The sequence below is a fragment of the Pleurodeles waltl genome, chromosome 3_2 (genome assembly GCF_031143425.1).
Source record: "Pleurodeles waltl isolate 20211129_DDA chromosome 3_2, aPleWal1.hap1.20221129, whole genome shotgun sequence".
In the NCBI taxonomy this organism is placed as follows: Eukaryota; Metazoa; Chordata; class Amphibia; order Caudata; family Salamandridae; genus Pleurodeles; species Pleurodeles waltl.
In genome coordinates this window covers 117,909,197-117,922,916 of record NC_090441.1, presented here as the reverse complement: position 1 = coordinate 117,922,916, position 13,720 = coordinate 117,909,197, and the positions used below count along the sequence as shown (strand labels likewise).

At 41.2% G+C, this 13,720-nt stretch overlaps 1 protein-coding gene across 1 annotated transcript in view; it reads right to left on the bottom strand.

Moving 5' to 3' along the window:
• Positions 1 to 13,720, bottom strand: part of SUMF2 (sulfatase modifying factor 2) — an 88,797-nt gene that overhangs the window by 25,790 nt on the left and 49,287 nt on the right. Inside the window, exons 6-7 of the mRNA XM_069226943.1 lie at positions 12,773 to 12,828; positions 6,669 to 6,753 (exon numbers count right to left, since the gene is read on the bottom strand). Coding sequence (XP_069083044.1) covers positions 6,669 to 6,753; positions 12,773 to 12,828 — 141 coding nt within the window. The remainder of the gene's footprint in view (positions 1 to 6,668; positions 6,754 to 12,772; positions 12,829 to 13,720) is intronic.

The window sequence follows — 13,720 nt, the reverse complement described above, 5'->3', positions numbered from 1 at the left end:
CTGCAAAGCCCGCTATTGTTGGCCTACAAATGATGATGATGGATTTACAGTATACAACTTCTATTTTGTGTCTTAGCTGCCTCTATCTCGGAATGGAAAAATGTGTGTTTGGAGCCATGTCATCCCTCATGACTTTGGAAGTGGGTGTGGCATTACACTTTAGGGTGGTGCCCTTTCATTTTACCTCCAGCAGTTCCAGAGCCTGAAGATGCGCTGTACACAGCTTCAGACTCATGGAATGAAAATAGAAAAAAATATACAAACTGCTCATGTCTTGGACAGAAAGAAGAACTTGTGCAGTTTGACATGCACAGTTTAGCTTTTCAGATCAATGACAGGCAGTGCTCTGTTTCCGAAGAGGTTGGCTTTCAAAAAGGCCTCATAACTCTCAAAAGTAGTGCTGCCTGTCAGCACTGTGATCAACGGTAAGGCCTAGCATCAGAGTTATAGTGTGACTGACAGCACACGGCCCACACTTAGGACCCGTAGAGTCAATCACACTGCATATAGATGCAAGGCTTTCCAGCATGCAGATGGACTAGCCGAATGTACATACAGATGTCTGAATGCATTCTCTTATTCTCTCCTCCCAAACAGAGTGTGGTGCTTTGTCCATTAACTAATTTTCACCCATCTCCCCCTGTCCTGTTCAGTGAGCTAAAGAAAGGGAAGCAGTGTGGGCTTTTCTCTAAATATTCAAAGAAGGGCAGGGCAAGCATACTAGACTGAAAGAGTAAAGGCCTAGGGCAGATAAACTGCTCAATATACACACAAACAAAGGATTATGAATAAATGTCTTTCCAGGGGAGACAGAGGGGAACAAAGCAGCAAGAACTGAATGTGGCCATATGGAAGTGGACTCGCAAATATTATTCTCTAGCAAGTTGAGGTTGCTTATATGAGATGACTCCTACCAGGTGACAATAACTATTTTGATAGCAGGTGGTAAGGCCTTGCAAGTTTTGAAATGCCTAGTTAGATTAGGATGGTGTAATACATATTTTAAAATGTTTGCACATTTTGTACTTCAAAAGATGTGCTTTGCCAAATATTGATGAGCTATCAACACTCTCTGGAGTCTTGGAAGGTTCAAAAGGCAGAAAGTAAACACACTCACAGCTTTGGTCTACAGCTACTCAACCAGGTAAAACTGTATCTCTGGTATCAGTCTTAAAGCCATTCACTTTTGAAAGAAAACTGCTACAGTAATAACCCCAGGAAAGCCATTTCACTAGGCTCCTGTGAGGTCTATATAACCAGAGGGAAATGGCAGTTGTATGAGTCTGTGCAATCAGTCCTCAATGTGCAGCCCAAGATTCTCATTTATGTGTATTTTTAAAAAATGCTGTCGCGTTGCCTTTTTCCAAGGATATCCTCAGTTATGACATGTGATTGAGAATTTAATAGGAAGGGGCAGTTTGGAAAAATGGAGTGTAGAACTGTATAGTAATGTTTTGTTTTACAAGAGGCCAAGATAAACAGAATTTTTCTGATTTTCCAAGATCGCCTGTGACTTTTAGCATTTATCTAGGGAACTTTGGCTGCAAAATACACAATTTTACCACCATATTCTCAGGATTATCTTCGGGGAAGTGGAACTGCATTTGCCTGAGGAAGAGTCAGCTTAGTAGGCACAAAATGAAAATACTACAGTATTTCCTGGCTACCCTTCCAGACGCCAATGCTTTTTTTTTTTTAACACAAACTTTATTGCATAAATACAAATGCACATAAAACTTTAATTCTGATAACATTACCCTCCCTCCCCTCAACAATTCCCTGACGTGTGTGAGAGTCATTAGCAGTGGCGAAAATAATTCTTTCCCATAATGTCCATGACATCACTGTCAGACGCTAATGTTTTTAATCAAATTTAAATGCTATTTGATTTGTAAAATGCACTTTTTATCCTATTTTTCAATGTTCTTAGGAGGGAGCCTGGGTCCCCACCTTCTCCAAACTCCCCACTTGCCTCCAACCCCAGAAACTGTGTTGTTGGCCCATGTCACTCGCTTCGACATTTAAAGCCTATGTTACACTTCCCAACTTTGAACAGTCACCAGCCACCTCTGAGTAGGAATGAGCTATGCCCATTTGGAATGGAGGATCGGTAATATGTAAGACAGTTGTAGGATGAGCAAGTAACAGGCATAGTGGCATTGGCTCCAAATACAATTGGCATACTTCTATAAAGTTTTAGACAAATGAATAAAAACATATTTTCTGTACAAAGCGAACTGCTGATGTAGCTAATGTGTGCATTTGTTTGATGGACTTGCAAATGTCTGAAATACATGTTGCTCACTTGAATAAAAGTCTACCTCTCCTCCAATTTCTTGGTTTTGCATGTTGTTAGGCTGTTACAAGTTTATTCTGTGAGAAACGTTTTAGTTAAAGGTCATCAGATCTCGATTTCAAGGTGCAAGACCAATTAAATGGGATGTATTTCTAAATAACAAATCAGCAAATTGTGATCTTGACATTGACATGTAGGGGTGGAATTTTTTGTACATTGAAAACTTTGAGAATTTGGAAAACTGTTTCCCTGTTAACATCACAGTTAGTTTCCATTGTCTTATTCCACCATGCTCCAATTTAACGCTGCTTTAGCATGGCCTTAAAATGAAGTATTAAGTAGAAGAGGATACTGCAAAAATATAGCAATCACTTGCCAATTAGTGCTTGCACACATAGCATGAGCCAAACATCAAAACTCATTTTGAGGCCTGTGATTAAGGTTGTCAAATTGCTCCATGTTTGCTAGGACATCTTAAGGATTCTATTTACCAATGTAATGCAATTTGGTACTTGCTTTCTTCAATAGGCTCACTGAAGCAACTGGATTAAAGGGCCTTATTTAGTTTTGAAGACAGTTACCCCATCTCAACGTTGCAGATATCCTACCCAGCTTTTTACAAGTGTCATAGGATATAATGCACTTGTAATAAGAAGGACGGAATCTCCATCTCGTTCTGACAGAGTAATCTGTCTACTAAACTCTAAATAGGGCCCTAACACACCTGACAAAAACGAGATATGGATCCACTTTTTACTGCTGACACACACAGATCCGGCACCAGAACATAGGATGCTATCATGGTGTCTTGACTATGTTGAATGAATGAATGAATGAATGGTTAGCTTTTATATAGCGCATGGCTACTCAATGAGTGTCCCAGCGCTTTGCATAAAAGAAGAATCGGGAGGTCGGATGAGCAGTCAAGTGTGAATAGTCTGATCAAAGTTTAAATAGGTGGGTTTTCAAGGATCCTTTAAAGGTTACTTCATCTGTAATGGATCACAGATGGAAAGGCTTCTGGTTCCAGATCTTTGCGTCAAGGACCATAAAGGAGGTTGCCCCCCTACATTTTCTTTTAAAACAGGGGCCTGATAACAGGCGTGCATTACTGGAGTGTGACGTCCTACCAGGTCTGCATCACAGAATCCTCTCATTCAAGTAACTGGGTCCGGAGTTGTGAAGAGCTTGATGAGCTATTGTAAGAGCTTTGAACATGATTTATTTACGGACTGGTAGCCAACATAGCTGCTCTAGATATTGAGAGAAACAGGAGAGTGTTTAGGTGGCTTATAGAGGAGGTGGATAGCCATGTTCTGTATTAGGTGGGGACGCTGTAGTAGGTAGTCTGGGAATCCCAGGTATAGAACATTGGCATAATCCAGACTCAAAAGATTCAGGGCTCTGACCACTGACACCTGCGCTTCCCATGGAAGGACATCCAGGAATTTCCTGAGCATTCTTAGGATACAAAAACAGGATTTCACTACTGCAGCAATCTGGGTTTTGAAGGAGAGTTGTGTGTCAAACAGTATACCCAGATTTCTTGCCATCTCCGTTGGAATCTACAGTGGAGTATTACGTCAGGGCCAGGCTCCTGTCTACCCTGGCAAGGGACCAGTCCAAAACAGCAAAATGCCTGCTCTGTCTGGGTTGCATTGTAGCCGATTCATTCTAAGCCAGCCCAGTAGAACATTCAGGCAGAGTGAAAACATTTGTTTCCACCTAACTGAATCCCCTTCGCAAGTGAGCAATAGCTGTGTATAATCAGCAATATGACCTTGATGTTAAAGGACTCGACCACAAAAGCCAATGGGACACATAAACATTAAAACGAGTGGGGCTCAGGGAGGGACCCTGAGGGACCCCCTATCTTAAAGATTTTACCCTTGAAGAAAAAGGCTTTATCCATAGTACCTGTTCTCTGTTATCCACAACGTAGCCCAGCCAACTCATAGCCAATCCAGCTACCCCAAGGACTCCAACCTGTGTAACAGGATATCATAGTCCACAGTGGACTCAGAGCTCTCCACCTGTGCTGTCTCAGTCCTGTGCCGTGCCGTGAGCCCAGATTGCGAAGGATGCATAAAGTTGCCTTCCGATAGAAAAGCCTCGAGCTGAAGGTTCACCATCTGTTTAAGAGTCTTGGCAGCAGTTGGCAACAGTGTGACCGGTCTAAAGTTTGCCATTCTCCTTCCTAAGCAATGGGATTATACTTACCTTCTTCCATGACTCTGGTACTACCCCAGATTGGAGAGAAGCTGAGAATAGCTCTTGGTAAGAAAGGGCAATAGATTTGCCTATTAGTTTGAAGATATGTGGGGGAAATGGATCCTCCATGAGGACCCAGATATGCAACTTGAAAATTGGGTCTTCAGTTCCTGTATCGTGGGTGGTTGGAATTGAATAAATTTCCTCTTGGTGGTAGGACCCGGTATATCGATAGACACTGAAATGGGGCCTAAACTGTTGAGGAGTCACTTAATCTTACACAGAGGTCCTGATTAATCTCATAAGGCGGGGCCATCACCTTAGGATCCATGAAACTCATTACTATCTTAAAAATAAGTTTACATTATTATCAGACTCCTTGATGCATTGGGAGTAGAAACGACTGCATGTGCGTTTAAACTTTTTGTGGTACAAATTAAGGGCCTGCTTATAAAGTGCGTTATTGGCCTCATTATAATGTTGTCGACAAACTCTTTCTAGCTTTTTGCAAGATACTCTCTTGAGGACAAGCTCTTGTGAAAACCAGCATGTGGATCAAGCCTGTACGCCCTTTTGATCGGAGCCACTGCATCAGCTGCCTCTGTGAGGCAATTATTAATGGCCCTATCATCCAATACAACAATGCCTGACAGCTCTGGTTTAGATGAGCTCAGGATCTCATGGAGATCAAGCATTGTTACTTCATTCCATGGTCGTCTTCCTGAGCCCTGAAGGTTTACTCTACTTCCCTTAGATACCAGTAGAAGCCTGGAAAAGGGGAGTAAAAAATGATCAGACCATATCACCTGATCAGGACTCTCCCACTAGACCAGAATATTAGAAAGGATTCGGTCTATGGCATACCCTGCCTTCTGCATAGAGCCCATGCCTGCCCTCGTAAGGTTAAGAGTTGCTGGTGTCTCTAGAAAGCTATTGGACAATGGATCCTCCAAATTGTTCAAATGCATGTTGAAGTCGCCCAATACTATACACTTGCGGTAACTAATACATTTAGGGACAAGGGCCTGATCTAAGGATGAGATAAAATCTCCTGCAAATCCTGGGGGTGTGATATATTAAAACATCAGAGAAGGAATATTTGGCATAAGATACTAAAGCTGAGGGCTTCTGCCGCCTTCAGCTCATCCATCTGAAAAGGATGGCCTTTAAAATCTTTCCTATACACAATGGCTACTCCTCCCCCTCGTTTGCCCTTCTGTCAGAGTGAACAAACGTGTAATTGTCAGGGAGTGCCAATTATAAATCGGGACACGAATCCTCCCTCATCCAAATTTCTGTTAAGAATAAGGCATCTAACAGGCTATCTATTAACAAACTGTAGACGTCTAGCGCTTGTTTACGTAGCATGTATACGTTAATCCACGTGGCCTGAAATTTACCCTGGTTAGAAGCCAAGTACGCTAAGCTCCTGACCTTGGTATTCAAAGCTCATAACCAGCATTTACAATGTAGAAAGGAAACTGGACCTTTGCAGTTTAAGAAGAATGGGATGCAAGCCCTTGAAACCCCAACCCCCATACCTCGTAATTCGGAAGCCATGTACACAACTATGGTGTGACCATCTGAGTCCAAACCGTCATGGAGGCTGGCGCTGGCTGCGGTGGGATTGCAGACGGGGGCAGATAGGCTTGCTTTAAGCACACCTTTGGTGTGTCTGCGCTGTGGCCACCTAGATAAAGGAGGGGCTCAACTCCACCCTGACACCAGAGCCCAGTGTACACAAAATGGAGCCGCTCCGTGTCCCACTTCCTCCCCCACACTCTGTCTGACCAATTAAGTAACAACAGAATTATCAGCCGATTAAAAGTTTAACAATCAATAAAAATCCCGGCGCACGTCAGAGTCAGGCAAACAGTTATGATAACAGTTTTTAAAGTGCAAATGCTCAGTGCATGTCAAAATCATAACATTTTAAAAAGACCAATTCTAAGTGCAAAACGTTATTTCCTCCCCTCCCTGTGCAAATAGCAATATCGCTGCCTCAAATTTCTAGTATTTATGAATACAATTCATTTAAGAAGATCGCACCGAGTGAGACCTCCTCAGCTGTCCTAGTCTATGCCTAACAGTCCTGTGGGATGCAGGACTCCGAAGGGACACTGAAAAAGAAAATATTACAAGAAGAGATAATATTATGTACCATAGTTGTTCTGAGAAGGGAAGGCAGACACAGGAGAAATTCCATGATAGCCATCTTCAACTGTATCCAGCTGTGGGAACTTTCCCTGCATCAAACAAATGAAAGTCTTAGGATAACATGATATTCAGCATCTTTTATCAAGACATACAAGCTTGAACTGTGAATAGTTCATTCATTTTCAGCGAACTCTGCTCCAGATACTGCAATGAAGTATGATGGCCCTTATGTTTTTACTAAGTAACACATGTAAGTCTGAAGTACCTACAGGAAAAGCTCCTACTTCAACTGCTCCCTTACTATAACTGGATCAGCTGAAAACCCTAGAATGTATACAACTCTGACATCCTAAAAAGATATAACTCATGTACTGACAGGAAAATTCTATAAACATTCACGCATCCATAAACCACTAGATGCTGCAGAGAAGAGCCACCATAGCTATGCAAGGTAGCAATCACATCAGACCATCAACCGAAAACCCCTAAAACAAAAGACTAAAAGGAAGAAGAAAGCCTGTCCATCTACAATCCATCAATAGTTCATATCCGATTAAGCTGGACTTTGCAGCCCACAACGTATGGCTATGAATAATGATGATAACAACAACACTGCTACTAACAACAGTAACAATCGTAATAATAAAACTAATACTATTTTTCTGGGCAGGTTTGAGATTTATGGAACCTAATCGCATAGAGACCAACTTAGTGGGAGTGCTGTTACAGAGGTTACATCTACAGATCTCTATAAAAGACTTTTGCTTTTTTTAAATTGATTCAAAAAGTGACTTTGCCCAGGAAGGCTTCACAAATATCAAAGAACTGGTACATTTAGCGAGTTAATGAATCTGGTATTGAAGGTCCATTATGAATTCAAAAGGTGGTCTTTCAATGCATAAGGCTTCAAATAGCGTGAGTAAAATTTTATGAAGACATCAAATTCATAAATTTGCAGTCCCTGGTGGTCTGCCCTAGGATCAAAAGCCCAATAACTAAATCTCAAGTTTCTATCAACTGTATGTGATTAACCATTAAAGAGCACACCATTTCATAAAACTGCTTTGGTTAGTCTGCCATATAATTTGGTGGCGATAAATTAGAATAAAGGTTCTTGAGCTGTAAATAATAAATTTAGGTCTGGAAGCAGCTGAAATTGAAGGGCCGATACATGCAGATTGCATCTAATGATCACCACCACAGTGTCTAAAGTGCCCTTGGAAGGAAGTATTATGGCAGAGGAAAGAAAAGATTAGCTTTCCTCTGCCGTAATACTTGTTAAATAGTTACTTATTACTTAATTAACTTAGCAACCTATACAACTACAAACCCACCATCCCACAACTCAAATAAATAGGTATATCACAATTTATATAATTGATAATCAATTAAAAAATTAATTAATAGTTGTTAATTAGTTATTACTGAACTGCCCTCCATATACCGCTATAAACCCAGGTGCCTACACCTAAAGCATAACAAAAATATAATGAATACACAATTTACATAATTAATAATAAATTAAATAATTAATAAAATAATAATGGTAAAGAATTATGACTTAACTTCCCATCCTACACACCTACAAACCTAGCAACCCCCACCTAAATATAACTAAAATAAATCAGTATTACATAATCTACATAATTAAAACCAATCACATAATTAATTAAAAATGTCATTAATAATTCGTTTTTGATTCATTTGACATCTCACTATATCTCCCCACAAACTCAACATCCCGTTATGGCACTATAAATTGCTATTAATTAAATCAAAGTCTAAATCACTTAAAATGACAAGCTATATTTTAAAACTTTTATATTATTTATACAAATAATAGTAACATATAAAATTAATATATGAATTAAAACACATTCAAATCATTAAAAATCGATACTACTATATTATTGAAACCAACATTAAAAACAACATTCTGAAAAACAATATTATTTACCTAAAAAAACAATATTCTTCAGGGGTGTGGAATTTATTAAAATATCTACTTGTCCAGGGGACAGGTTGCTTCTCAAATCTACTTGTCCTGTAAAAAGATCTACTTGTCCCTTTGGTGCCATGTAGTGTGGCGACAAATTATGGCAGCAATCTCATTATGTAAGAGCTCTGATAATAGCATCTCTGATTATGCCAGGGCTACTACCATAGTAGGGCTTGAATACTTGCAGTTTCAATCCCTACTGTAGCAATTTCCTTATTTTGCCACCTTTCTGCAGATCTGCACACTGGGGCTGGAGGAAGCAGTAAGCAATAGTTCCAGGGCTTGAATGCCTTTGAGTCTGCAAACCTACTAACCTGCATGTTTTAAAGGTTTTCACCAGCTTCTCTCTAATATTTTCCCATAATAAGAAAGGTTGGACATTTACTCCTGACAATGGCAGAATTAGAACTTCTTCCAGGGTTGGGAAGAAAGTGGCAGGAGGGAAAATGAACTTGCAAATGCTCAATAGATTTTCACATGAGCAAATCTACACATCGTATTTACCCATGCTAAAATACAGTTCACAAATATTTTATAGGGGTATGACATATACCATGGGTGCACTTTTGTGACTAAGAATTTGGGGCCACATGTATGTAGGTTCAGATTTGCGACCCGCAAATTGCGAGTCAGATGCGAGTCGCAAATCCGAATGTAGGATGGTGTCCCTGACACCATCTGTGATTCGCAAGGGCTTCGCAAATGCCCACCTCATGAATAATCATGAGGTGGGTCGCAATTTGCGACTCCCTTGCGAATGGCGACTCTCACAGGGATGGTGGCCTGCTGGAGACAGCAGACCACCATGTCTGTGACTGCTTTTCAATAAAGCAGTTTTTTTTTCTTGCAATGCAGCCCGTTTTCCTTAAAGGAATTTTTTTTTACAGTGACATTCACAATGGGGAAGCGGTCCCATGGGGACCCCTTCCCTTTTGCGAAAGTGTTAGCACCCATTTGAAATGGGTGCAAACTGCGATGGGTGCACTTTTGTGACTAAGAATTTGGGCCACATGTAGGTAGGTTCAGATTTGCGACCCGCAAATTGCGAGTCAGATGCGAGTCGCAAATCCGAATGTAGGATGGTGTCCCTGACACCATCTGTGATTGGGCTTCGCAAATACCCACCTCATGAATAATCATGAGGTGGGTCGCAATTTGCGACTCCCTTGCGAATGGCGACTCTCACAGGGATGGTGGCCTGCTGGAGACAGCAGACCACCATGTCTGTGACTGCTTTTCAATAAAGCAGTTTTTTTTTCTTGTAATGCAGCCCGTTTTCCTTAAAGGAAAAAATGTTTACAGTGACATTCACAATGGGGAAGGGATCCCATGGGGACCCCTTCCCTTTTGCGAAAGTGTTAGCACCCATTTGAAATGGGTGCAAACTGCGATTGGTTTGCGCCCGCAATCGCAAAACAATCCTACATTGCACTGCGAGTTGCAATTAGGAAGGGAACACCCCTTCCTAATTGCGAGTCGCAAACCCGTTTTGCGATTCGGTAACCAGGTTACCGAATCGCAAAACTGGGTTTGTGCATCTCAATGTGGTTTTTGCACGTCGCAAACAGCGAAAATCGCTGTTTGTGACATGCAAAAGGCTACCTACATGTGAGTCTTGGTCCCTAATTAGGTCTGGTGTTAACAAAGACATTTTGTTTTTATTAAACTTCTATTTCTCTCTCTTTCGGCTGGCTTTACTGTGAGTGATCACATTCTGCTCTTCCACAAGGAGCATATTGGCACACAAAGTAGTTTTGTTCAGTGTCAGGAACTACAATGGCAATCAGTGACGTAATGAAACTGGAGGGTGCCCCTTTGCAAAGAACATGGAGGAGTCCCCTCTCCAGACTCACTCAGGGCAGGTGCTGTGCTGAAGGGGCCCCCTGGATGGCGGCTGCGGGGCCTTTGTTATGCCACTGGTGGCAACGTGTGCTTTTAGAGTTCAAAAATCAGATCAGTTGGCTTTGTCAGTGTTTGTTTATTTTCATGCTTCCCATAATCGTGTTGAAAACGGTTACACTGATTTTCCATTAGAAATATTTTTGGGAAATACTAGCATGCATCAACACATTTTACTAAATGACACTTCATTTGCATCTAATCAGAGAGCATTGTGGGAGCATTATACTTAGCCTCATAGCCTAAACTTTTCAAATATGTGTATACACGTTTTTTTTTTTGTACTGGAACCAACGTCAGTAGTGAAGTGTGACCTTAAAACATTTATGTACAGCACTCACCCTAATAACGAAGGCTTTCAAATAATGAACCATAAATACAAGTTCTAACAGCATTATCTCTTGGAAACACATTACCTCAACTGCAGAGAGTTCCACTCTCTGCAAACAGGCAGCCAAAGGGTTTGTGCTGCAGAGGGTTGGGCCTACTTGTCCCAAGGACAAAGTAAACATAAAAACTTGTTGCCCTTGACCCCAAACAAGATGTCCCGGGCATCGGGCGATAGGAATTCCACATCCCTGAAACTAAAAGACTTATAAAAATATGTCAGATCAGTTGGCTTTGTCAGTGTTTGTTTATTTTCATGCTTCCCATAATCGTGTTGAAAATGGTTACACTGATTTTCCATTAGAAATATTTTTGGGAAATACTAGCATGCATCAACACATTTTACTAAATGACACTTCATTTGCATCTAATCAGAGAGCATTGTGGGAGCATTATACTTAGCCTCATAGCCTAAACTTTTCAAATATGTGTATACACGTTTTTTTTTTGTACTGGAACCAACGTCAGTAGTGAAGTGTGACCTTAAAACATTTATGTACAGCACTCACCCTAATAACGAAGGCTTTCAAATAATGAACCATAAATACAAGTTCGAACAGCATTATCTCTTGGAAACACATTACCTCAACTGCAGAGAGTTCCACTCTCTGCAAACAGGCAGCCAAAGGGTTTGTGCTGCAGAGGGTTGGGCCTACTTGGGCCTACTTGTCCCAAGGACAAAGTAAACATAAAAACTTGTTGCCCTTGACCCCAAACAAGATGTCCCGGGCGTCAGGCGATAGGAATTCCACATCCCTGATTCTTGACAACAATATTTTTGTGTCACAATATTGTTTTTCCAAAATGTGTGTCTCCTGATAAATACAACTCGATATTTTGTCCAAATACCTAATTGCTATCTAGTGGTAAGAAAATTGTCGGCAGTGCCAAAAAGCCACAGTATGTAATGCGTTTCCTCAGCAATGGGCGAAGGGCCAAGAATTGTTTTTAGATTAGTTTTTCTGGAAACGTCGGCTGTGATGCACATGTCATTAATGTGGACTAGAAACGAACCATGGCTCTTGGTGGACCTTCTCACATGTCTGGCCTTCTGATGATGGTGAAAGCATGTGATCACAGGCCACAGTGAGCCCTTAATGTCAGGAATTCATGAAGGTACGCGAGGCACTCTTTGAAACTGCAGCTGCATATGAAAGAGGATTTGCAGGTGGTCAGGGAGAATGGGATGTTATCCCACCTAATTCTGTTTGCCAAATCTGTGTCCCATCTCTAGATTGGAGCCCCATTTCAAGGTCATGCTGTAACTGAGCTTCCCTTGCTTCCAATCTGTTCTGATGCATTCTTATGCTTCTGACAACTCAATGGCATTGTGAATAGATCTCAGTTCCCTGAAGACTTCAGTCAACTGTGCTGTCCTTGACCCTATAGAGAGAGAGGATTTTATCAACACCAGTCCCTTAATCAGTGCATCTAACATAACAGTGGACATGCTGGCGATGGGTAGTGCAGTTGGTTTAGCTTGTTGGAGAGGGATTCACATTAAGTGTTGCCTCCTGGCTCTACGGCGGCACATGGGTAATTTTGTACAGGGAAGTAATCAGAGCAGCGTGGGCAGTTCCTGACAGGAACGTGCAGACCAACGATCGTAGTGGGCAGGATCTGAAGGGCAGGATGACAAAATACACGTAATACTGCTAAAGTCCTTCACGATAATGATTAACTTCTCCCTATTTAAGCATATTGTTCGGACATCTTGGGAAATTCTTACGAAAGGCATATTCACACAGAGAAATATATCAGCATAAACAACATTCAACTCCCACCATGCAATGGAAGCCTGGAGTGAATGGGAGAAGCGTTACCTGCCAGAGATTTGCGCGGTTCGCTTGAAACGTGTTTCCCCAGGGATAGATTGTGCCTGTGAAGAGAGAAGGGATTAAACGGATAACTCGTGGTGGCTGCCCAAGGATTGGAATTCCAAGTTGGCTAGTATTTAATACATCCGATAACTAGCAGGTGCGTTAAATACTTCACCCTTCATTACATTTCGGCAGGACACACCTGGCGGAATTTGAGAGGGAACAAGGGTCCAGTAAATACTATACCATGCGGGTGTTGGTGCACAAAGCACAAAAATGTGCATCTTACTCCCCAAAAACTAGGAACAGGTGCTTTTTATCTCAACAGCAGATAACGTACCCTGGGGCAGAAACAGAACAGGTTTTTATCCATTAAAATATATAAACACACCACTAAAAACAAAGCCTGAAATATACATTTTCTTTCCTGGAAGAAGCAAATGGTTAGGAGCGACATGGCACATACTGACTGCTACATAGCATCAGAGACCATAAACCTTCACAAACAGAATTCTGCGCCTTCTCAGGAGTATGAAGCATTATATGAATGTAATTCTATGTCAACAGGCACTATTTATCTTCCATTTATCTGTAGCCCCTCTAAGCCAGCATTTCTCCTTATGTCCTATCCCACTCTTACATTCTTCGCTTCCCTTGAGCATATATACATCCCTCAATCACTTGTCACTATAAGTCTTCTCTCTTCCCTTCACTCAACTATTCACATCTCTTCCTTGTTCTTAGATTATGTTGTCAATAGACTGGGATCCATTAAAGATGTATGTGGAGCTTCATGCTATTTGTCTATAACGATCTCCATCTCCCTTCTACAAGGATCCGGTTGAGTTGTGGCTTTAAAAAAAATGAAATTAAAATAAATACATTTTAATACCTAGTCGTTGTCCTCTAACAACCATTATCCTTGAAATGCACAGTAATTCTGCTAATGAC